This window comes from Neopelma chrysocephalum, unplaced genomic scaffold (genome assembly GCF_003984885.1).
Source record: "Neopelma chrysocephalum unplaced genomic scaffold, ASM398488v2 Primary Assembly neopelma1_63, whole genome shotgun sequence".
Classification (NCBI taxonomy): Eukaryota; Metazoa; Chordata; class Aves; order Passeriformes; family Pipridae; genus Neopelma; species Neopelma chrysocephalum.
The window spans coordinates 930656-953078 of NW_020897720.1; the positions used below are offsets into that span (position 1 = coordinate 930656).

The window sequence follows — 22423 nt, forward strand, 5'->3', positions numbered from 1 at the left end:
ACAGAGCTGAGATTAAATACCAGATCCCTGGGCTCTTTCTTCCCCCATTCTTCCTGCTCCTCTCTCCTCACGGATCAGGACACCCTCAGGTGAGCTGAAGTGTGTGATCTCACTAGAGAGCTGTTTCAACACTGAAAAAAAGGGAGAAAATGGGGTCGTTATTACACCCTGGGATGTGTTTTCAGAATAGGCACAATGAAATGATAAAGACTGTGCTCAGCAACAGGGCAGACACTGAGCCCCTCTGGGAGTGCCCCCCAAATGTCCCACAGTGAGGGCACAGCTCATTTGGGCTCCCTTGAGGATGAAGCCCCTGCCCGGGGGCACCAGCTTTGATGTCCCCCTGAGCTGAGACAACCCCAGAAATCTTGAGGGTTTCCCTGCTCCCAGGCTGCCCTTCCAAGCAGCAGAGCAGAAGGGGTGTCCTGCTGGAATGCCAGAATCAGAGATAGCAGTGGCAGGTCCTTCCCAGGCTGCTCAGGCTGTGCTGACACAGCTGCCCCCTGTCCTGGGGGTGCTCCATGGGCAGGTCCCTGTGCCGAGAGCCAGAGCCAGGGGCACCAGTCCCCGCATGGCACACGGGCACAGAGCCCTCAGCTCCAGGGGCTGCTGCCCTGGGCCTTCCAGGTGTCACCTACAGGGATGTTCTGACTGTTCCTGAAGCACAGCCAGGCCCTCTGAGCACCCCATTCCCTGGCAGGAAATATCCCAGGACACCAGAAACTTCAGGGGGATTTTGGTGCTTCTCTCCTGATGCCACGGAGCCATCTGAGCTGTCCCTGAGGAAACCACCACAGCCCCTCATCATGTCTCTGCTGCTCCTTTCCCCACACACTCTTCCCCTGCTCCTGTGTGTGGTCCCTCCCACAGGAGACAGTCCTCCAAAACTTCTCCAACATGTAAAATGGTTTATGTTGGAAGGAACCATGGAGGTAATCTGGTTCCAAGCCCCTGGTCATGGGAAGGGACACCTTCCACTGCACCAGGTTGCTCCGAGCCCCGTCCAGCCTGGTCTTGAGCACTTCCAGGTGCTGGTGGGGTCTGCAGGCAGCAGCCACACAGCCCTTTCCACCAGCAGTGAGGACACAGCTGTCACCACAGCCTGGTTGTGCCCTGGCTCTTTCCTGGCAGGCACTGGGCCAAGCTGGTCCCTCCAGTTTGGAACAGCCCCCTGGTCTGGGGCAGGCAGGAGCCACCTGGGCAGGGGGATGTGCAGACCCCACACATGGGCAGCCCAAAGGCTTCACTGCCTGATGTTCATCAGCAGGGAAAGCCCCGTGGTGTGTCCCTCTTCCAGCACCTCGGGGGTCAATAGGTCGCAGGAGCCCTGGAGGAGTTATGATTTTAGGAGTGGGAGGTGAAATGTAACCACAAATGTTGCAAGGGCTGAAGAAGAAATGGAGAAGAGAGGGCTGAGGTGTCAGGGGGGTGGGGAATGGTGCATGAATTTCCTCTTGTCCTTTGAGAGCTCATTGCATGTTGCAGCAACTAATTTGTAAATAGTCGGTTCCTTTTTGTCATCAACTTAAATTTACATGGAGCAAATTTACATGGTTGATGATGAGCAAAGCTCAGATCATGAACCTCAGTTCAAGGAAGACAAGAGAGGCACTTTGCTAGACAGATTTATCAATTTAGGCTGTGTCCAAACACACAGTCAAACACTGCCCTCAGATGCACATACCTGACTTGAGTTCAAACCAACAAAACCTGCTAACTAATGAGCTGGACTTGGGAACTGCTCATTTCTTCCCCAGTGTGTGCCCTGCAGTATTTAAAGCCAGGGACACCAAGCATGGGAATGACAGTCAGCACTTTTCTTTAATTTACTGAAACCACATTTCCTGCTGCTCAGAATTCATCTGTATTTTGAATTCGCTGTTTGGCCCCAGTGGAGAAGGAGTTCCCAGTACCTCAGAGGAGAGTGGAATGACTTGGATGTGCAGTAGAGAGCAGATGGGCAGAGGAGTCAGCTGCCTACCATTTACTGACTCTGCCATTCTCTATCTTTTCATGGTGTACTTTCATAACAAATTCTTCTTTAAAAGTGAGCATTCTACGTGTATTGGTTCATGACTGTGGGGGAAGCTGAATTGCAACTCTGGTTAAGCACAATTAAACTGTGATTCAAAAAGAAAACATGATGTGCTGCTCAGATTGTGGGGCTTTCTGGAGATGAGAAACACGGAGGAGGAAACACTTCACATCTGCACTAATTCCTGTACTCTCAGTCTACAACCTCTTGCAGGACCCCAGGGCAAACAATTTGAATGTGCCCTTCCTGTGTGCCCCTAAAGAAAAAGTCCAGCAGAACCTGGTGATTTTGTGGGTAGAAAACTAAAGTATAGCTGCATACAAAAGAACACGCAATATATCTTCTCTGTATAGAAGAATCTACAAAGGTATATATAAATATAGGTACAAAAAAGTAAAATGGTAACCAGAAAGTTCCTGAAAACATTGGTGTCATTTTCTTCACTAACCTGTAAAGCAGAATGCTTCAACTGATAAGCCCCTGTTTATGTAAGTTTAGTTTCTACACTGTTTTTTTCTACATCCTATAAATAATCTTTTGCATCGTACTTAACTGCAGAAGGAAAACAGAACATTGAAATGACCAGAAAAATTATATTTAAGATACGTACAGTAAACTGAGTTGCCAGAACTAATTGGACAAATCAAAGAGAGAGGGTCTCAAAAGCAAGGCCTTTCTAAAAACAATCTTCAATAATGTGAGATATTAACAAGCAAGAAGACCAAAAGTGCAGGAAGTTGACTGTACGTGGTGTTTTCTTTTAAGAAGAAAAAAAAAGGGAGTGAGAGATATTTAATTTCTGCAGTCAAATTTACTTGGCACTGAAATACTTTCTGGGTTACTTTATAAGGTAATATTTCAAATTGAAAGGTGAAATTAATAGTGTGAATTATTGAGTTACACCTCTGAGAGGAGTGTTCTCAGCAGTGTTGCCAACAATTTCATATCAGCCTGTCAGTTATGAGCTGTAGTTTCAGCTTTCCCTGAAATAAACCCCCAGGTTTATGTGCAAAGATACACAGAGGTGAAGCTGAAGAAGTGAAGTTCTCTTTAATCACAGGCTGCTCCAACACACAAACAGCTCTGCCCCCGGAGGCTTTCGGAGAACACACTTGGTTATGGTCAGGCACCTTTATGGATGTCAGATAAAGACAGAATTACTGCCAAACCAGTTCTCTAAGGAGGAGAAAAAATTGGGAAGACTAGAAAAGTATTTGAGGATGTGAAATTAGGATTATGATGCGAACCAGCAAGCACTGCAGGCAACTAAAACACGGCAGATCACTTTAGAGAACTGCCTTCCTCAGCTCTGCAGCAAAATTACTCTGACTACAATTTCAGGCAAAATAAAATAGTTAAATACACAACCACTGAACAGAAGGGTTTCAAAACAAAGGATATACAAGATTATTTTCCTGTATAATCCCAGATGAAGTAGAAAGACAGAGATCATGATCTCATGTTGTATCTTATGATTACAAAGATGTTTTAAAGAAAATGTTCTAAAGGGAAGTAGAAAAAAAAATCTACTGACTTCAAAGTCAAACAATATTTTAATATCTATTAATAAACATCAAGAAAGTTAATTAATCTATTAATAAACATTAATAGAGTCTGTCTTTTAAGGAAGTCATATTTACAACAGGAGATGAGATATAAGGAACTCACAGAATCATCAAGGTTGGAAGAGACCTTCAAGATCATCTAATCCAACCATCAACTCAGCACCACCATAATCACCCCTAAACCATGTCCCCAGGTGCCATATAAACGTCTACTGAAAATATTACCATTTGCTGTTATTTTGAAAGCTTTATCTTTCATAAAAATGTCCTAGTGGGTCTAATAGGAGAGTTTGAAGTTTCAAGGTATGTTATTAAACTTTCACAAGAAAAACTCTGACAAAAGGGAAAATGATTTTTTACCATTGCTTCAGTATGAAAACTGTTAATCCAGATTGCAAGGAAAGTCAAGCAGAAACCAAACCAATACACAGAGAAATCACTCATCCTCGACATGTGACAGTTATTTCTGATAAAATAATGTATTTCATAAGCCTTAGAGCACGGGCTGGGTTTTGAGCAATGAAAACTGGTAAATGCTGACGGCCAAAAAAAAAAGCTGACCAGATCATGGTACAAAGAGAGTAAAACAAAAGCCAGAATTTGTCTTTAAAAGTTACAATCCAAGTTGAGACAAAGAGTGACAGGTAGAAAAGATTGCTAAGAAATGGACTTGCCTTAATACACGCTCAGGAAATAGGAAGAGTAAACCCTGGGTTAAAATGCATATTTGTGACATAGTATAATGAGTGAAACTCGTTTGCTTGGGGAGTTTTTAGCCAGAAAACGTCAGGAAATTATGCAACACACAATGTTACATTGCAATACCTCATGTTACATGTTACAGCATGTAATACTTCTTTGAGACTCTTTAAATAATAGTTGATTAGGACAATATTAACCCCTCTCATGTTGCACCGACAGAAGGAAAGCCATGCAGCCTTTCACAGCCGAGAGGCAATTAAGAAACTGATACAAAACCCCTAAATACCGCTGAGCCCATGCAAAATCCTGCCCTTAATTTAGTAAGGGCTCGCCTGCACACTTTGCTTTGCTGATTTCCGCGGGCAGAGGGTGTCAGGCTCGGAGACACAACTCATTGCTCTCCCTTTGAGATACTGAGTTTCATTCCAGCAGCCCCTGAACAGCAACGCTGTTGCTCCCTGCAGCAGGCAGAGAACAAATTCCCGGAGGGGAAGACAAACAGAGCCCTGTTTTCTTCTCTCTCTTGCCCAGCAAATATTTTCCTGCTCTGTTTTCCGAGATCCCACAACAGCAGGTTTTGACATCTCGGATGTTCTTGTCTTCTGCTTGTTGGCAGGGGCAGTTTAAATTCCAACGCTGAACCTACAAGGTGCTTCCTTTTGCTCTAAAATGTATTTCTGAAAGTTATTTTTAAGCAATAAGCAACATAAACTTATGCTTTGCAGATACTCTGGAAGGACTCCACTTGGTAATCTGGAAAGTTCTTTTATGCGGCAATAGGTTTTAAACTGTAATTTTATTAAATGTATTATTTAATTATATGACATGTTAAAGATGTGAATATTCAATAACTGAAGACAAGTGCCTGTATAATGCTAATAGAGATGGAATTGTGTGCTGAAACTGGTTAGTTGGTACGAATAACTTTTATGCAAAAATAAAGGCATATTTCCAGCAGCTGTTTCATTTATAACATTTGTGCTGTTCAGGTTTTTTAGTGAAGTCAGGTAACTGGGTGGTGAATTTTTAAAAAAATGAACAGTAAATATCAATTAAGTTGTGGTGGGATAATTTGGGAAATTAATCATAAATGTTATCCTTAGTGGAACTTTGGGAGATTTACTGGTATTTTTGCTTTCTTCATGGTCCATGTATCACGGAAAGGGACAGCTACTGATGAAAGCTTGGCAGGCAAAGTCTGAGCCAATGGAATTGGAAACACAGCTACTCTTGCAGGGGTTTTTAAAGTGAAATTCAGATCCATTCATGAGCTGAGTGGAAGATTTTCAAGAAGTATTTAGAAATTCTTCATGCTTTTTGGATTTCACAATAAAAGCAATTTCTGATGCCATCAAATATTTTCCCACTGATAGTAAAACCGCTGAAATGACACAGGACTTGAAGCAACTGTGAACGTTTACTCCATTATCAGCTACCCAGAACCACAGAACTATATCTGCTTTTAGCTCTTAACTGCACTCACATCTTCTTCCCTACATCCTGTCACACACCAAATGCCATTCAGGAAGATTTTGCTCATCCACCCAGGAAAAGTGAGTTCATAAAGCAAGGAATTGTGAAATTGTCTCCAGATCCTACCGGTGATTCCAGATTGCCTCTTGGAAAACCCTGAGCCCTTTTGATTGAGATGGTATTACTTAACAGCTCTGGTTTTATAGATATTTCCCCACTGCCATTTTATCTCTCTGCCTTTTCACAGCAGTAACAGCCCAGTGCCTGAAATACTGCAGGGAGATATAAGGGAGAGTGTTTCTATCAGTATGTCAAGTTTATCATTTGCTACACAGCAAATTATCCCTTCCTAATTTAAATTCATTTAACACTGTAAACTGTAATGGTTAGAGACAAGATGTAGATATCACAGCTTCTATTAGCTGCTTCTATTGTAATTATCTACATTATTTTTCATTTGCCAGCTTGCATACATTACTACACAAAACACCCTATCAGCATTAGAGGTATAGAAATGAGAATTGAACAAAAGAGTAACATTCTGCTCTGGGAAATGTTATTATCATTGTGAAATTACAGGCTTGATTACTTTTGTTGCTTTATTAGAAGGTTGCTTTTTGGATTAACTCATGAAATGGCCAGGAGGAGGCACAACAAAACACCCTGAACCAATTCCTACCTCAGCTGTTCAACTTGGCATTTCCCTGTAACTAAGGCTTTTCATAAGTTGGCTTTCTGGAATAAAATAAAATAAAAGTCTTAATTTTTGCAACAACCTTCATACTATGTAAACACAACTGTGTCACAAATTCCACTGTCAGCATTAAAATCTGAAAGCTGGAGTGGCAGAAGCAGAGCAAGAGAGAAGCCACTAGATGCCCTCCTTCCCACAGCCAAGATGTGTTAGGCAAAGTTAAGAGGAAAGCGGCATCGAGCTTGCTGAAGAGTCTGCTGGTTTAGTCCAAATGTTAACATGACAAGTATGTAATAGATGTCAGATAATTAATGCCACTGCCTTAATAGCATCTTGTCTTAGCTCATCCTGTAATCCTGGGGGAGGCTGTGGCGGAGGAAGGAAAGCACACGCCCACAGGAGCTGCTCCCACGCTGTGCTGTCAGTGCTTATCCCTCACAGTGCCACCCATGGCAGGGAATTCAGGCCCAGCCAAACAACCCCAAAGGAAGCCTTTTCCTTTCTGTTCACCACAGTGGCAGCTGGGAGAGCTGGATCTCCCCTTGCTGAAGTTGTCTTTGACTCCAGCTTTTGCATTTCTCTGGTGGAAAATCTCCTGTTCACGTCCCCTGGCTGTGTCTGTGCCTGCACAGACCCTATCAGGTGTGTACCTGGCTGAGCTGCCTTGTTCATGAAGTTAAGTTCTGAAATAAAGAAGTAAACTGAAATACTGGCATTTGATCAGATTCTTTTAGCAGAAGAGAGAATGTGTGAAGCCAATTATTTCAACTGGAGTTTGACAGTCTTTCAAATCTGAACGAGACCACTCTGGAGTAACTGTGACCTAAATTAAAGAGTTATTAGCTGTGATCACTTTGTGCAGCTACTGGACATCAAAACCTGTCACAGTCCTTAGAGGGATTTAACAGACATGGAGATGTGGCATTTGGGGACACGGTTTAGTGGTGGCCTTGGTAGTGCTGGGATAATGGTTGGGCTTGATGATCTTTGAGGTCTTTTCCTTCCTAAATAATTCTATTATTTTATGTCTTCAGAAATGGGAAGTGAGGCCTTTCTCCCCCTTTCTTCACCAAACTTGGTTTATAGCTAAGAAATTAAAAATAATGTTAAAATTATATTCTTTTCAGGGTCTGTCCTGCTCAAATTAACTTTACATAGATACGACTGCTTTCATTTTTTTTCTAATAAAAATTATTTAAACTGTACACTGAAACTGTACAAGAAAAAGAAAAATAACCCAAAACTCCTCAAAAGGACAAAAATGGGAATTTGGAAGACTGCTTCAGGAACCAGTCCGACAATTGATAATTTCTCTTGTAAACTCTAAATAGGTGAAATCTCTAATGACATTACTAGACTTCTTTAGAACGACAAAGAAATTATTTTATGACAAATCAGGCACAAAAATGTCTATAGTTACATACAATCCCCACTTCTGAGCATTCTGGTATATTAGCACTGACATAACCAGAGAAACGGTGTGCAATCCTTTTTTATTGTGTCCATTTTTCAACAAGTTTGGAAGTTAGACAAATCATAAAAAGGGTCAGGTAATTTGATTATCAGACGGGTGCATCGTACAGATACACTCAAATTGCATCATAGCACAAAGCAATGGGAGGTGCTTCCTTTTCCCAAATAAGGCAGGAGGCGGCTTTAAAGGGTCATAAAGGAAGTCTGTCCTAAGAGTTTCAAATGGTATGAACAAGAAATAACACCATATATAAATTTTACTGAGTAGAATGTGAAATGAAGCTGTCCAGAGTCAGCAACACTGGCAATACACTTGCCCTGCAAATCCAGGCACCCCTTCAGTGCCCTCACCTCCTTGTACCCCCGCACATGATGCACCTGCATATCATTCCAGCAGGATAAGAAGCAGATTCCAGCCATCACCAGGTAATGTCAACTGTCCCTTTGCTCTCTGGGACTGTGGCAGCTGTGTGGTGACTCAGGTAAACTCAAAAAAATGTTTCCTGTGGGATTCCAATGAAGTCACTACAGAGTGACATCAATAAAAGCTTCCATAAAGCCTTTTCTTGGGTTTCAGCAAACCCAGAAGTAATTAATACTTACACACTGCACCTACTACCCTCATTACAGATAGTCTAAAATCCAGATTTTGTGGATTCTGTGCAGAATTGCATATTATATGAATGCTTGCAAACAGAATATCCTATTCCAGACCAGCAGATGCTTTAGTGACCCCTCAGCAGGAGACAAAACCGTTTCCTGGACCTTCATAAACTTACTTGGTGAGGCTTTCTCCTTTGGCATCTCAGGTATAATTTCTGGAAGTGTGATTAAATACTGAAATACAGGGGTGCTCTCTTTGCTCTATATTACAGCCAGGTTGGTCTTGCTTCCCAAAATTACCTTACTCAGTTACAACCAGCAGTAGCAGCAATGCCTGGACAGGGTCAGTCAGCCTTGCAGACAGCACAGCACAAACATCTTAAGACACAAAAACATCCTTCCTACAGGGAATTGTGGGCTCAGCCAGAAACAACATGTTTACAAAGCACTGAATTAGGCTCTGGACACACCAAGGAAATAAAAACGGCCCATTGGAAGTGGATCTCTGCAAGCTAATTTAACAGAAGGTTATTTTTGTTCCTTTCTTCCTTAAGAACTTGAGGAATTTGATATGAAACAGTTAGTTTAACTTTGGAGAATTCCTGGACATTCGCAGATAACATTACTTGACAGGTATTACACCCATTTCCTAATCCATTCACTTTATTCCCTTGCACAGTCCTCAGAAGGAATGAAAATAAAGCAGATTATTTCTTAACACCTAATACTGCTTAATATCTCTTTTGACACGTCTGGGACATGTAAATCGTTATAAATTTCCTTCTAAAGTTAAATGAGATATACTGAAATTAAAATGGAAACGCTAAGAATGTTCTGACATTAATTGCCAATTTATGTATAATATTGCAAGTTTTTTGCTGCTGGGAATTGTAAGTCCTAACTCTAAATGAGGAACCTATGAAACTGAAAACTTCTTTGCGTGTGTAAATATTTACCTTTTCCGCACGAAATTATCTCAATATTTTATTCTCCAACTCCCTCCTGTAATTTTCATCTGAATTAGTGTTGCACAGAGACATTTACTTTTGAATTTACACTCTTGCAGTGGAAATTTTAAGAAAAATGAGCAGCTACAAATCAGACTGTTCACTGCTGTCAGGCTCCTTGTTTGTGGTTGTAATGAATCAGCAGGTTTTGCTACAGAACTGCAGAGGTTACTGTGCCTCAGATTAGATTTTCCGTGTCCCTGGCTGTACCATCACACCTTTCTTTATATTTTACCAGTTTTTTGTCCTATCATGTTCTCACACAGGTGAGAGAGAGGCCAAAAAAGCCAGTGGTTGAATTAGGAAATGGTCCAAGAAGCCACAAAATCTCTTGACTGGAAGAATTAGGGAAACTAGTTCCTATCTCTGGGTGGAGGCCTGGACTCAGAGTGGGTCCCAGACTTCAGCCTGGGCTTTGCCTACAAAAACAGACCTAGAGGGATCCTAAGGAGCTGTCCCTGAACTAAATCCATGAGAGCACAAAAATGGTGTTCAATCAGAAGCACAAGATTTTCCTTTTTTAGCTTTGTGCTAGTGAAGATTTGAATACAGCAAAAATTTTGGCCTTTAAGGGCCAAAGTACTTTGTCATTCCGGCAACTGGGCAGTTAAAATCTGTGTGTGTCCCTGAAATCAAGGGAAAAAGAAAGGAGGGAGAACAAGTATCACAGAATAACAGGGATCTGATCAAATAATTACTTTTGTCTGGTACGTATCCCTTAGTAACACACATAAATAATCTTTATGCCTTATCATATGATCATAACTTGTGATCTTTGCTACCTTGGCTGATACCAAGAACCGAGCACTGAACTTCAGGATCATTTCAGCTTCTGCTTTATGCTCATCACTTTATCTCCTGTCAGCAGCCACACGCTCTCCTGATTCCACCTTATTCCTCACAGGAAGCAATGAGCCTCCACTGAAAGTCATGAGAACATTTATTTTCCGAAGAAATGATGACATTTTACTGCCCAAGCTTTTTAGAACACCCAGCTTGTATTGCTCCAGTGGCTGCTTTTTATAGCTTCCTCCTCTAGCAAGAACTTTCAATGTAAATGTTTGAGAAAAACACAAAAACCAGTAAAGGGAGGAATTTACAAATGTAAAAGCCTCCTCTGACTTGTTTTAATCATCATATCTCATCAGAGGAATGTGTGTTGAGTATATATAAAAAATCCTAGCCCCTCCTGTACATCAATATTTGGTGAAGCAAAAATTCATCAGCTCTCTAATACTCAATGTTTAATTACCTACTAGTTGGATTTTCCCTCAAGAAGTCCACCTTCTAACCATCATAAGTTTGTTTTTGATAACTGTACCACTGGAAAAAAAGCCTATAAATGCCCCAAAAATATCCACAAGTACAATTATGTAGTTAGTCCAAAATAAAGTCAATTTACTTCACCAAAATGATTCATGCAAGGTTGTTTTTATTACTTCATTCTCAACAGTTTCTCTGACACAAAGGTTTCCCAGCTGGTGAGCATTGCTGGGTAGCATGGCCTGGGTCACTTTTTGGAAGGGCTGCCAGAAGTAACTTTGGTGTCATTATTCATTAGTACTTTGATCACATTAGCGAGGATTTGTTGGCAACAGTTGGTGCAATAAAATACATTTTAAATGCTTTTGCTGTAGAGTCTGCTGTGCCTAATCAGACTGGCACTGCCCGCTGTTGAGAAGTGTTGCATGATTCACCACTTTGCCCAGGCACTCTCAGTTGATTAAATCGCTCTTTCCTTGCTGCTGGGCAGCAGAACTGGCAGCAGCGAAGCGTCTTTAATATTCCGTGTAGTGCAGCTCTAGAGCTCTTGGAATACATAAGTCCAAATTTTGGTTTAAAAGCTCTCTAAATTTGATTTTACTTGGCTGCAAATAGGCAACCTGAAGATGAGCAGGTAAAATATTACAGCTGATGCAGAAGACATTTAAATTTCCACCTCTCAATGTTCTCCAGCCTGAGGTGAAGTTTGACTGCGAGTGAGAGTCACTGGTGCAGTCACGCCTCATCCCCCTGCAGAGCTGCCAGAATAGTGAGTCTACCACTGGTAATCCAGGGATACAGGATCCAGCAGCTGGAAAAGGGACATTCAGTCACTTCAAATAAAGCTCTGTACACCTGTCAGATGCTTAAAATTTTGGGACAGTGCAAACAGTTCATGCTGTGAACGGTAACCTGATTAATAGGCCTATTAACAACGCACTGAATTGTTTTTGGAAGGGATAAATCTGAGTAATATGATTATTAACAATTAGCTATTCTGTTGTTCCTATTCATTTTCCAAGCCTTAATGGTGTGAGCAGTAAATGGAAGCACTCTGGAGTGAGTTGTTTACCTGTTGGTTGGACTGTATCTGACACTATTCACTCCAACCCTGATGTGGATAACTATTCAAGCAATGAGAATTTGGGCCAGAAACATGAGCATGGCAGTTTGGCTCACTGTGACTCTAACACAGGAAAGAAAATGGGATAATCTGATTTGTGTATTTAAACTTTTCCAGGGCTTTCAGGGCAAAATTTAAAATTTTTCAGGGATTGTGTTCCTGTGTAAGGAAAGCAATCCATTTATTCCAGTGTTCTGCCTTTTTTTTTTTTTTGCAGGCTCACAGTAGTGATTTTTCCCTCTGTGTCCTCAATAAAGAAAACAAAGAAGAATGAGAGGTAGGTATTGTCTTTTGTGGCAGCAGCAGAAGTTAATTACACTCTTAAAACTTCTTTATATCAATGAATCCAAGCTACTTAAGGCAAAATGAAGCCTCCTGTAAAGCAAGATCACCACCTGAAATGAACTATATCAAGAGCATATTTCCTCATCCAACAAACTACCCCTTAAAATTGGAATAATGTCAGCTCTTTGTACATTAATATAAATTTCCCCTGTATGTTTGTTCCCTGCAAAACCAGCATGTAAATATGTGAGCATGGATTCTGTGCTTTTGCATCACTGATAGGGTGAATTACTCCAAGCGAGATTTTCACTGTAGTGTCTTTATATGATTTGCAAGCTGAGAAGAACTCAGTGTAGTTCTTGAATCTCAAGCTGACAGGGATCCAATGGTGTGGCTGGGGAGCTGGTGGGACAAGCAGCCAGGATTCCTGTGGCACAGTAAGGACAGAAGCCCAGATTGCCATTTGAGACTCATTTTTACACATTTACACTTCATCAGAATTAACCTTATGTATCAAAACCTCACTTAAAACACTATTTCCTTTTGTTCCCAATCCTATCCACGTGTTTTGATATAGCCAGTACTAAAACATTTCCATGATATAAGCAAGGGTGTGTTTACTGTCAGCACTAATGCATTTAATATTTCCCAGGAACGAACTCATTAAATGTGAAACCAATCCCAGGAGCTTCCCAAACTGCTACAATCAGGAACAGTAACCCACGACTCCCAGCAAGGGGCACTGTGTCACTAAATGTCCCTCACCACCTATTCTACACTAAAAAAAAAGTTATCGTGCAAGTCATCTATTTAGCATGAAACTTGGAACCACAAACACATCTTTTGTCAACTTTAGAGGAAGGGAATCACTTTTATTAATGTATTTCTGCTTATTTTATTCCTCGGTCAACATCTTGTTAGGTGTAGGGCTCACAAATTGACTAAATTAAGATATGCTTTTGAAAAATGAGATGGAATTTACTTATTCACAAATGCTTGGATATTTCAGAGGGAAATAGAGGTGTATAGACAAAGGATGAAATATATAAAGGATTTGCTATCCAGAAACTGGGGGGGACACTGGAAGGTGTTTGGAGACAGGATTCAATTTAAAGTTTAAGTGTGATATGCAGGGAAGTAACAAATCCTTTGCATGCTAAACAAAAACAACATGAGGAGATGTTCAGCAGATCCTGCTTTAGGGAGTCTGAAAACAAGAGTAAGGACAAACCTGAACCAGTGTGTTATCATGAAAAGAATTCCCGTGGAGATGTTGGTCTTTTCCAAGGCTAAGAAGTGAAAAAGAAAAACTTTGGTCTTCCAAATGAGAGATTTTCCAAGAAGGCAGAAAAATTAAAAGGAAGGCATATTTAATAACAATCAGTGGGCAAACAAAATGCTTGGTGACTGCTGAAACTTGGCCAATGTGTAGATGGTTTTTCCAAATCAGAGGACACACTTCAAGGACAGCAACATCATCAACCTTAACAAACCTTCAGGTAGAACAAGGTCGTCAGCAGGAGCACACCAGTTCAGTGCTGGTGTGGAGCTGAAGTCTTATCTCCCAGTTCTTACCTTATATTATCTCCAGGGTCGTGTGCAGTGCAATCAGATCCAAGCTCCTCTCCTTTATAGCAGTTCTTTGTTCCAGATAAAAATTGTCATGAGAACTTAGAATGAGTCATGGAATAGTTTGGGGTAGAAGGACCTTAAAGCTCATCTTATTCTACCCCCTTGCCATGGGCAGGGACACCTTCCACTAGCCCAGGTTGCTCCAAGCCCCGTCCAACCTGACCTTGGACACTTCCAGGGCTGGGGCAGCCACAGCTTCTCTGGGCAACCTGTGCCAGGGCCTCCCCACCCTCACAGAGAAAAATTTCCTCCTAAAGTTTCAGAAGTTTCTGGAAAACATGGTTCTCTTATTTTTACACTACAATTTCTTCTTTTCCTTGTGATGTTCCCTGGCTGGTTTTCCTGTATTTTTGTAAAGATATTTGTAAGAAAACATTGTAGGAGGACCTAATCTCTGTGTGTCTTATTTAATGAATTGAAGAATCTGAGGTTTACTCTGAAGAGTAAATGAGTATTTTAAACCAACCAGAGTTAAAAACAGTAGTTCAACACAGTTCAGCTGTAGTAGTTAAACTAGTGGTTAAACTGTAGTAGTTAAACTCCAGCAGTTAAGCACAGCAGAATTCAGGGGCACTTGCCCACACATCAGCTGGGAAAGGAACTATGCCCTTATTTCTTCAAGCATTTGAAATATTTTAATCTTTCTAACCATTTTGCTTTCGAAACAAGGAAGATGCAAGAAGTCAAACAACTGTCCTCTTACCTGTGTTAGTCTGAGCAGCCAACCAGTGTCCAAAGGTTGTTTAGGTCTCAACAATGAGGGGACCAGGCAGCTGTGGAATCCTTTGCAAAGGCATAATGCAGAAGCAATGTTTGACAGTAACTCCTAACATACCTCCTACCTGGTGTAGAGCACTCCCTTCCCTGCTCTGCTTTTGCTATCATGTGCAACTCTACTACCAGGAGTCACTCAGCCACCCCCAAGATTTCTTTGCTGCCTTGTCTGAGCATTTTTCCACATATTTAACTTGGGATAGGAAAAAAGGCCATGTCTTGGATGGATATAATTTCTTCTCCAAAGGTCATTATGGTTCATTTCCTTCTGCCTGTAACTCTGTGGTGTGGTCACAGCTGAGGTGACAACTGGGCAGAGTGGAAGGGTTGCAGGAGGAAGTGACTCTCACAGCTTTTTCAGTAGTCAAAATTTGGTCAGGCCTGGGCCTGAAAGACTGATTGGGTGAGGAAGCAGAAGACTGTGGCTGCTCTATAAAAGAGAAAACTTTTTATGAGATATTCTTTTTCTTTCTCTCCTCTCTATTTTTAAGCATTATGGGAGGCTTAGTCTGGATTTCTGACATCCTCCTAATTTAGGATGCCCAGATGAGGAGTTTCCATCCATTGTACCAGGAAACTTCCATACTCTGTGTTCAGGAAGTACTTCCATAGTTTCAGGGTTATAGCAACCCTTGCAGAGCTATTTCTGAGCTGTGTTCTGACCTACACTGCAGAAGTACCATCACAAACCAATTTAAGGGGTTGCTGTTAATGAATTAAGGCACAGTAAGTGGGTGGCTGTTACACTGATTTTTGTTCAGCTGTTTCTATTTACAGGAATACATGACAGAGAATGCCAATTTTTCTGTTGTTTATTTTGTAGCTCTCTGTACTACATAAACTCAAAGGAATGAGAATATGCTCTATAATTTTCTCATGCTCAGCTCTAACCAAATCCCAGACATTCAGAAGAAAACCTCAAAAACAGCAGGGGGAAATCTAAAGTTTCTCAGCTCTTTCCTCATCTCAGAGACATAACCTGATGTGAATTTGTGACGCAGGTTAATTCAGGAACTCTTACTCATCAGGATTTGTCACTGCAGCTCAGTTGCCCTATGACTCTTTCGGAAGACTATAATTTCTTTTTCATTGCAAATGGATTGCCTGGGATAAATACCTGCCTCTTATTTTGTAGGCAGAGAAGGTCAATAACAACCTTTATAGGATCTCTCCATAAAAGGCGACAATAAATAACAGTTTAACCTCTAATCTATATTAACAGACTGCCTTTATTTATTGTTTGAGTTGTGTGAAGACAAAGACAGGTAATCCAAAAGGAGCAGCTAATGACCTTCTTTTACAAGAATGTAGATACCAGTGGGCAAAAACCATTTCAGCTTCAGCATCAAGCACGGGGCTATTTTGCAAAGAAACACTGCGTGTTAGTTGTTGAAACTTTTTCTTGCATTCCCCGAAACAAATGACACTATTCCGAATATTTTAAATGAAGTCTTTCGTGTTGACAATGCTAATATTATATTTTAAAATAGATTTGCCTTTGTGTTTTTCTGTCATTTTTTATTGCATTTTATAAATCCCAGAGCAGGGATCCACCAAGCTCACTTTGAGAAAGCCCTGGGATTTCTTGGGATAGCATCAGGCACTGACACAGGTGATCATATGGCATTTCAATATTGTTTTCCTGGCTGAATTGGTGGGGAAGTTATTTCAATCAGAATTGTGAATCTGAGTTTGGAGTACCAGTCAGGAAGGTTAATTTTAAGGGGTTTTAAAAATAGAATTATTTTGTGCAAATAATTTTCATAGGTACATATTCCTAATGCAACATAATCTTAAATTATTTTAATATAATTAGTGCATTAAATCTAGAAAATCATGGGAAAGATGGGAAGGGGGGCAAGAAAATAACTTTATTAATACTTGTAACTCTGGGATTTAGCCACTCTGGCATTTGGGGGACAGATTAGGAAATTACTAACAAACATTATTTTTAAGGGATAGTTATGCACATTTTCTGTTCTATCTAAGAAATATTTCCTAATGGATGAAGATACGTATGTAATTAAGTTGTTTTTACTTACTTTTGTGTTTTAGCAATGCACAAGACAGATAGCTGGAAAATGCTCTTCAACCTTAAATCACGTACCTAGAAATAAGAAGTTAATTTTTATTTACAGAAGTACTAATCCACATCTGCTCGTTATTTAATTTGTTCTTGAAATCTATTCCTTTTGTTTAAAAATACTTTAAAAGCTCATTTGATTCATTTTTTAGTCTCGTTTTTCACTGAGTGAAAGAATCAATTTCTAGATGATTTTTTTTTCTTCCTATTCCTACTTTATGAAGCCTATTTGTAACATGAAGCAAAAATCTCTCACACACAAAGTGGCAGCTGCAGAAGGTGTATTAGAGTTGTGATAATGGGAGAGGTGTTTCCTGAGGGTAGAGAACAGAAGTTTTAGCACAGTTTGTCTCATGTTAGTGTAGGAAATATGAAAAGGAAGCCAAAACAGTGCCAGGAGTGGAAGATTTTAATTTTCTTTTCAGCTACTGAAGGATTTTGATCTGTAAATGTACAGATCGTGGTTTTCAGGTTTACTCTGATTAATAAGAAATTATGACCCATCTTGGCACTGTGGGAAATGTCAGTGGTGCTTTTTGAAAAGGAGGCCTTGGAAGCACACTGACCTTCCAAAACAGAGTCACCCCAAATTGCCAGTCTGATTTTCTTCTGCTGTTGGTTCTGCAGTTGAGCTTTCTGATTCTCCCATTTCCAATCTCTGCAGATCCACTCTAATAAACTCTCTTACTTGGAACAATGAGGTCAAGCATAATTCAAATCCTGAATTAACTGCAAATCTGGCAATAGAAAAATTGCTTTAGTACTATAACAGGATTTTCAATGTAAATATATTGCATTAATGATAAAGTTCAATTAAATGAAAGAAATGGATATTGTAAGGACTGACAAATGCAAGCCACCATTGTACCTGTAAGACTAATTAAATGTGTGCACCATAAGAACCGTGTGGAGATGGAACACTGGTGCCTTTGAGAGCTACATACAACTGCTTTCATAAATATTTTAACTCAATTTTGGACAAACAGTCAACTGGGAGAACCTTAGGAGAAGACATAGGTCCTTCTTGCAATGTTGTTTTTAATATGACAAGTATTTGACTTCATTGTGATTGAAATTGTGAAGCCTTTCTACCAACTGGATTTACTGCAAGACTGTTGTACTATTTCTTTGAACTTTAAAACAGAAGGAGAACAGGTTTCAAATCTTAGCAGCAGCCAGATAAGTCCAACCTTAATTGTCATATACAAGTAATATCAATATGGAACAATTTTAGGGCTTTGTGGCTGTGAGGACCTTGGTGCCAACATGTGGCTCAGAGGAACACACAAGGAGTTGAGCTGTGAATCCAGGACAATATTCCTGTATTTCTGCTCAGTAATTATTCTTAGTTGCAATGAAAAAAAAAGTGTTGCTATTTTCCTATTCTTTTAATAGGGAAAGGGCTTTTTTGGTGAAAAATACTACTTTGTACATAGACAAGGGAATTCCAATAATTATTGGATGTTTAGCAACAGGGAAGACCATTGAGGTGTCTTTTTGTTGCAAGTACATAAATCCCATAAATATGGAAAATATACCCCTGTGGGAAACAAAAAAAGTGGCATATTTTCATTATGCCAAACAACTTTCTTTACAACTTTCAAAAAATATTTTGACAATATAATGCTTTATAAGGCATTTTATAAGGCTGATTCAAACTAGTTCCTTTTCTTAAATGAACCCCTTGTAGCAATTAGGAAGTTAAGGAATGTGAGGCCAGATGGTTTTTTCTCTGTATTAATCCTTTTGTGTCATTGCTGGTGAAGGGAGTTAACTACAGGCAGGCTTTAGCTGCTGTGGTTTCATACATACAGCACACACTTCCATTTGTCACATCATATGACAGCTGGAAACAACAATATAATTGCTCAACATATCCAGAACAGATAACAACAGATCATGGCTAAACTCTGCTCTCCTCTAAGTTAAAGTCAAGGAGAGCCACATATTTGGATTTAAGTGCAAATTCAAACCTTTGAATTTAGCTCATCTTTCTTCTAAGTAATTCTGGCAAATGTATTTTCTTTAATGGTTCTTCTCAAGCAGAAATAGATCCAGAAATCCAAACTGACTCATGAAGGGAAGGCAAAATTTTGCTTACAATGTTTTAAAATTAAATTGAAGATTTCCTGATTATCAGAGACATTTCCAAAAATACTGAAGAATTCTGTTTGGTGATATAAAAATATTTATCTTGCTTTTAGCTCAACTGTCTTTCATAGATATTTATCTGAAACTTTGGTTAAATTTGCAGTCCCTAAGGCAGTCAAAGAAAGTACTGAAAAGTGTTAAGGATTAGGTAATACAACATTAGACATAACCTTAATTTTCTTTCAAGGTCATTAGAATTTTTATGTTGCCTTTTTTATTTTATTTCCTTATATTTTAATGTTTCTTTATTTGAAATTAATTATAATATTTGATATATTTAGCATACACTACTGGAAAAGGTCATCTGCTCTCTGTGTTGATGGGGTTCTTTTGTCACACAAGCAATGTTAATAATGCTGATCCTAAAAACAAATGGTTTCAAAAATTGAATTGGGAATAAATCTGAGTATGTGTTCAGGTTTCCACTTATATGTTACAGTATTGGCTAATCAGGTACCAGTGGAGCTTCTGCACTACAAGCCATCAACTATTTTGACCTGAGCCTTCACACAAAGTATTAATTTACTTTGCTGCATGGCAGAACAGTTGTGCTGTCACACAGAGCTGCTGTGCTCTGCACTAGAAAAAAGTGGGACAGAAATTTCAGCAGAAGCAGAATTTAAATGTCTGGCTTGTCATTTGGTTCAGCAGCACCTTTGTACCTCTGGTATGTGAAATATGTTTTTAGCTCTTTAGACAAAAACTGACATTTGGTTTTGCTGCGAAGGCTCGGCAAGGGAAAGGCACGTTGGAAGGGTCACTTGTGTTAATGCAGAGGAGTCTGAGGCTCAGTGGACACAACTGAGCCACAGAAATGAAGATAAAGCAAATAAGAGTGTTTAACCCATGTGCTGTTTCTGCCAAAACAAGGGATAGGGACACTTTTCTCCGTACAAAACACTCACCCTTTTTTGTTCAGCAACCAGAGCAACTTTTCCAACATACTGCTGGTTTATTTTCCAAGTTATGCAAGTTCCCAAGGACCCATCATTGGTACACACAGGGTCATAAGAGCACAGTCTGGCTTCACAGTCCATTGAAAATGAGCCTAAATATCTACAGAATATTTTTAATACTTATAAAGTTTTATAAAAATACCATTAACCAATTCAAGTTGCATCCTTCTGGAAAGGCAGACAAGTGCTCTGACCTGGTTTTATACATTTATTTATCCACTTTCTTTTCCTCCCAATTAAGTGGAATCCACACTGTTCTCCTTTGCTTTTGGAAGCTGCCAAAATATGAAGTGATCTCTGAGAAGACAATGAACATCACGCAGCAAAACCTGAACAAAGTTCTATCCTATTTCATGGAGTACTAAGTCTAGTAGGTTTTGAACTTCCAAAATTTAAGATACATCTGATAAGAGAACCTATTTAAACACCAAAGGCCAGTTTTGCTGGATTCAACATATAAATATTATATTCCTCAAAAACACTGAAAGGTATAAATTTTGCACTTATCAATGTAAAAATCAGATTTCCTTAAAAACAGATGAACTCCAAACGTCTTTATCATTACCATGCTGGTATTTTCCATTATTTGCATTTGCTAGCAACCTTTTTGTCCTTCCAGGAGAGAACACTTGTGCTTATTTACACAAAATAAAGACAGCTTCACTTTCTAAGTTCAATATTTTGGGCAAGCAATAATATACCAGTGTGCAGGCCAGTCTTAGCAGGAAATAATCCCAGTGCTGATCACAATGAGATGACTCGTGGTATCAGCTCATTTGGAGAAGTTTAGTAAACATGTTATCTCCAGCACAGGTCTGATGTAATGTTTATGAGTTCAGTCTGCCCTGTTTTGCCATTGTTGGTGATACCCTTGTTACCAAAACAGCCCCAAAGTCTTTTCTTCATCATAACCTTCAGAAGGTCACATACAGATGATGTTTCATCATTTGAACCATATGTTTAAAGAGAAATCCCTCATGCTGTCAGAACACTTTCCTGAATTTAAGCCTTTGAATCTTATTTATAATGAAGCTTGAACAACTTGATCCTGCAGAAAGCTTTTAGCTGATAATCTGATCTTTATGTAAGTAGGTTCCATTTTGCCTAAATGGTGAATATGTCAACTTGTATGGTGGATTATTTGTGTCTAAATAATGAATATGTCAAGCTGTATGGTGGATTATCTATCTGACTGCAAATGCTTACTTAACACTATGGTTAGATGGCCATCTATATTTGTTAACATAAGGACCAACACATGTCCTCCAGGACACCTGAGTTAAGTCTGACTTATAATCACAGAGGGAAAAATTTGTGGAGAGTCAGTTAGAAGGAAAGAGTAAAAACCATGCAGTCTGTATAACACATTTTATCAAGGTTCTGGAAAGGCATCAGGTTTGTTAGCACTCTTTTGACACTCAATACATTTTCTGTTTCAAACAGTGCCTTTAAAGTGCTTAAATTGTAACTACGATCATGTCACAGACACTTTTCTCCCTTTAATTTCTGGTCTTGTGGACGATCAGTTTAACTGAGTTTGGTCTAATCCTGACACCCCCAACAACAGGAGGGATTTGCAGGCTGCAGTGATTCCATCTCCTCTGTGCTGGTGGGAGGGTCTCTGCTTATGTGTCACCATCTAGAACTTCATGAGGAACGCTGCTGAGGCCACGGAAAATCAACCCAGCTCCTCAGTTCTCAGCTGAGCTGGGTCAGTGTTTGTAGCTGTTTGTAACAATGTTCCTTTAATCCTTTTTCTTCACCTTTAGTAAGAAGTTATAACTGAATATGCACATCTGATGGATAAGGGAGTACAATTTGCAGTTATTTCCAGGGTAAATCAACACTTAAAGTTTTTCAGCACATATATGTACAGGATATTTATTATATGGAAACTCACAGCTACAGCTCTCACACCTCGGTGTCACAGGGCAAGTTCTCTATTCAAGATCTTCTCAGCAACTTCTCTAAATACCTCCTCAGCCAGAAACTTCTTTCCAAGATGGTCTTTTTCAGATTGTTCAAATATCTTCTAATTTTTCCTGCCTTTTGCTTGTGGTTAATGTCCTTAGGAATTTCCTTCATTATTTCACCAGGAGGATGCCCGTGAGAGCTTCAGGGACAACACCCAACACTTTTTATTTGCTGTGTACTTCATCTTTTATCATTTTTGTCTCAGCTGCTTCAAAGTAGAGGATCCAGGTCTGTGTGTAAAACTACTGAACTTAGCTCTGTGTCTGAGATCTGAAAGGGTCAGAGTTGTGCCCCTTCAGAAGCAATGAGTCTACAGTAGGAGAATGAAACCAGGCAAAAGAATTGCTCCATTGCCAAGAAACAGGATCTGAGATGATAAATTAAATAACTGACTATTATTAATTACACTTATCTGAGGATTACTATAGCAGTAATTACACTAATCCGTAAGGATTTCTATGTACCAAAATCTTATCTTAAACAAAGGCATAAAAACAGTTACATAAGAAGTTCCAGTAATGTAACACTGGCAGCTTTCAAGCCTACAGTGTCTGCAGACACTTCTACCAATAAGACCTCCAAAATATGTGACAAACCCAGATAATCTGCTGAAGTCACTTTACATTCTCA

At 39.7% G+C, this 22423-nt stretch overlaps 1 protein-coding gene across 2 annotated transcripts in view; it reads right to left on the reverse strand.

Annotated features, from left to right (window-relative positions):
- CUNH5orf58 (chromosome unknown C5orf58 homolog) overlaps positions 1-22423 on the reverse strand; it is a 58580-nt gene that overhangs the window by 2133 nt on the left and 34024 nt on the right. The window contains exons 2-4 of one of the 2 annotated variants that reach the window (XM_027682879.1): positions 16672-16736; positions 14559-14638; positions 21-131 (exon numbers count right to left, since the gene is read on the reverse strand). In XM_027682879.1, the coding sequence (XP_027538680.1) occupies positions 21-48 (28 nt within the window). In that variant the 5' untranslated portion in view covers positions 49-131; positions 14559-14638; positions 16672-16736. The remainder of the gene's footprint in view (positions 1-20; positions 132-14558; positions 14639-16671; positions 16737-22423) is intronic. The other variant, XM_027682878.1, reaches the window with a different exon arrangement.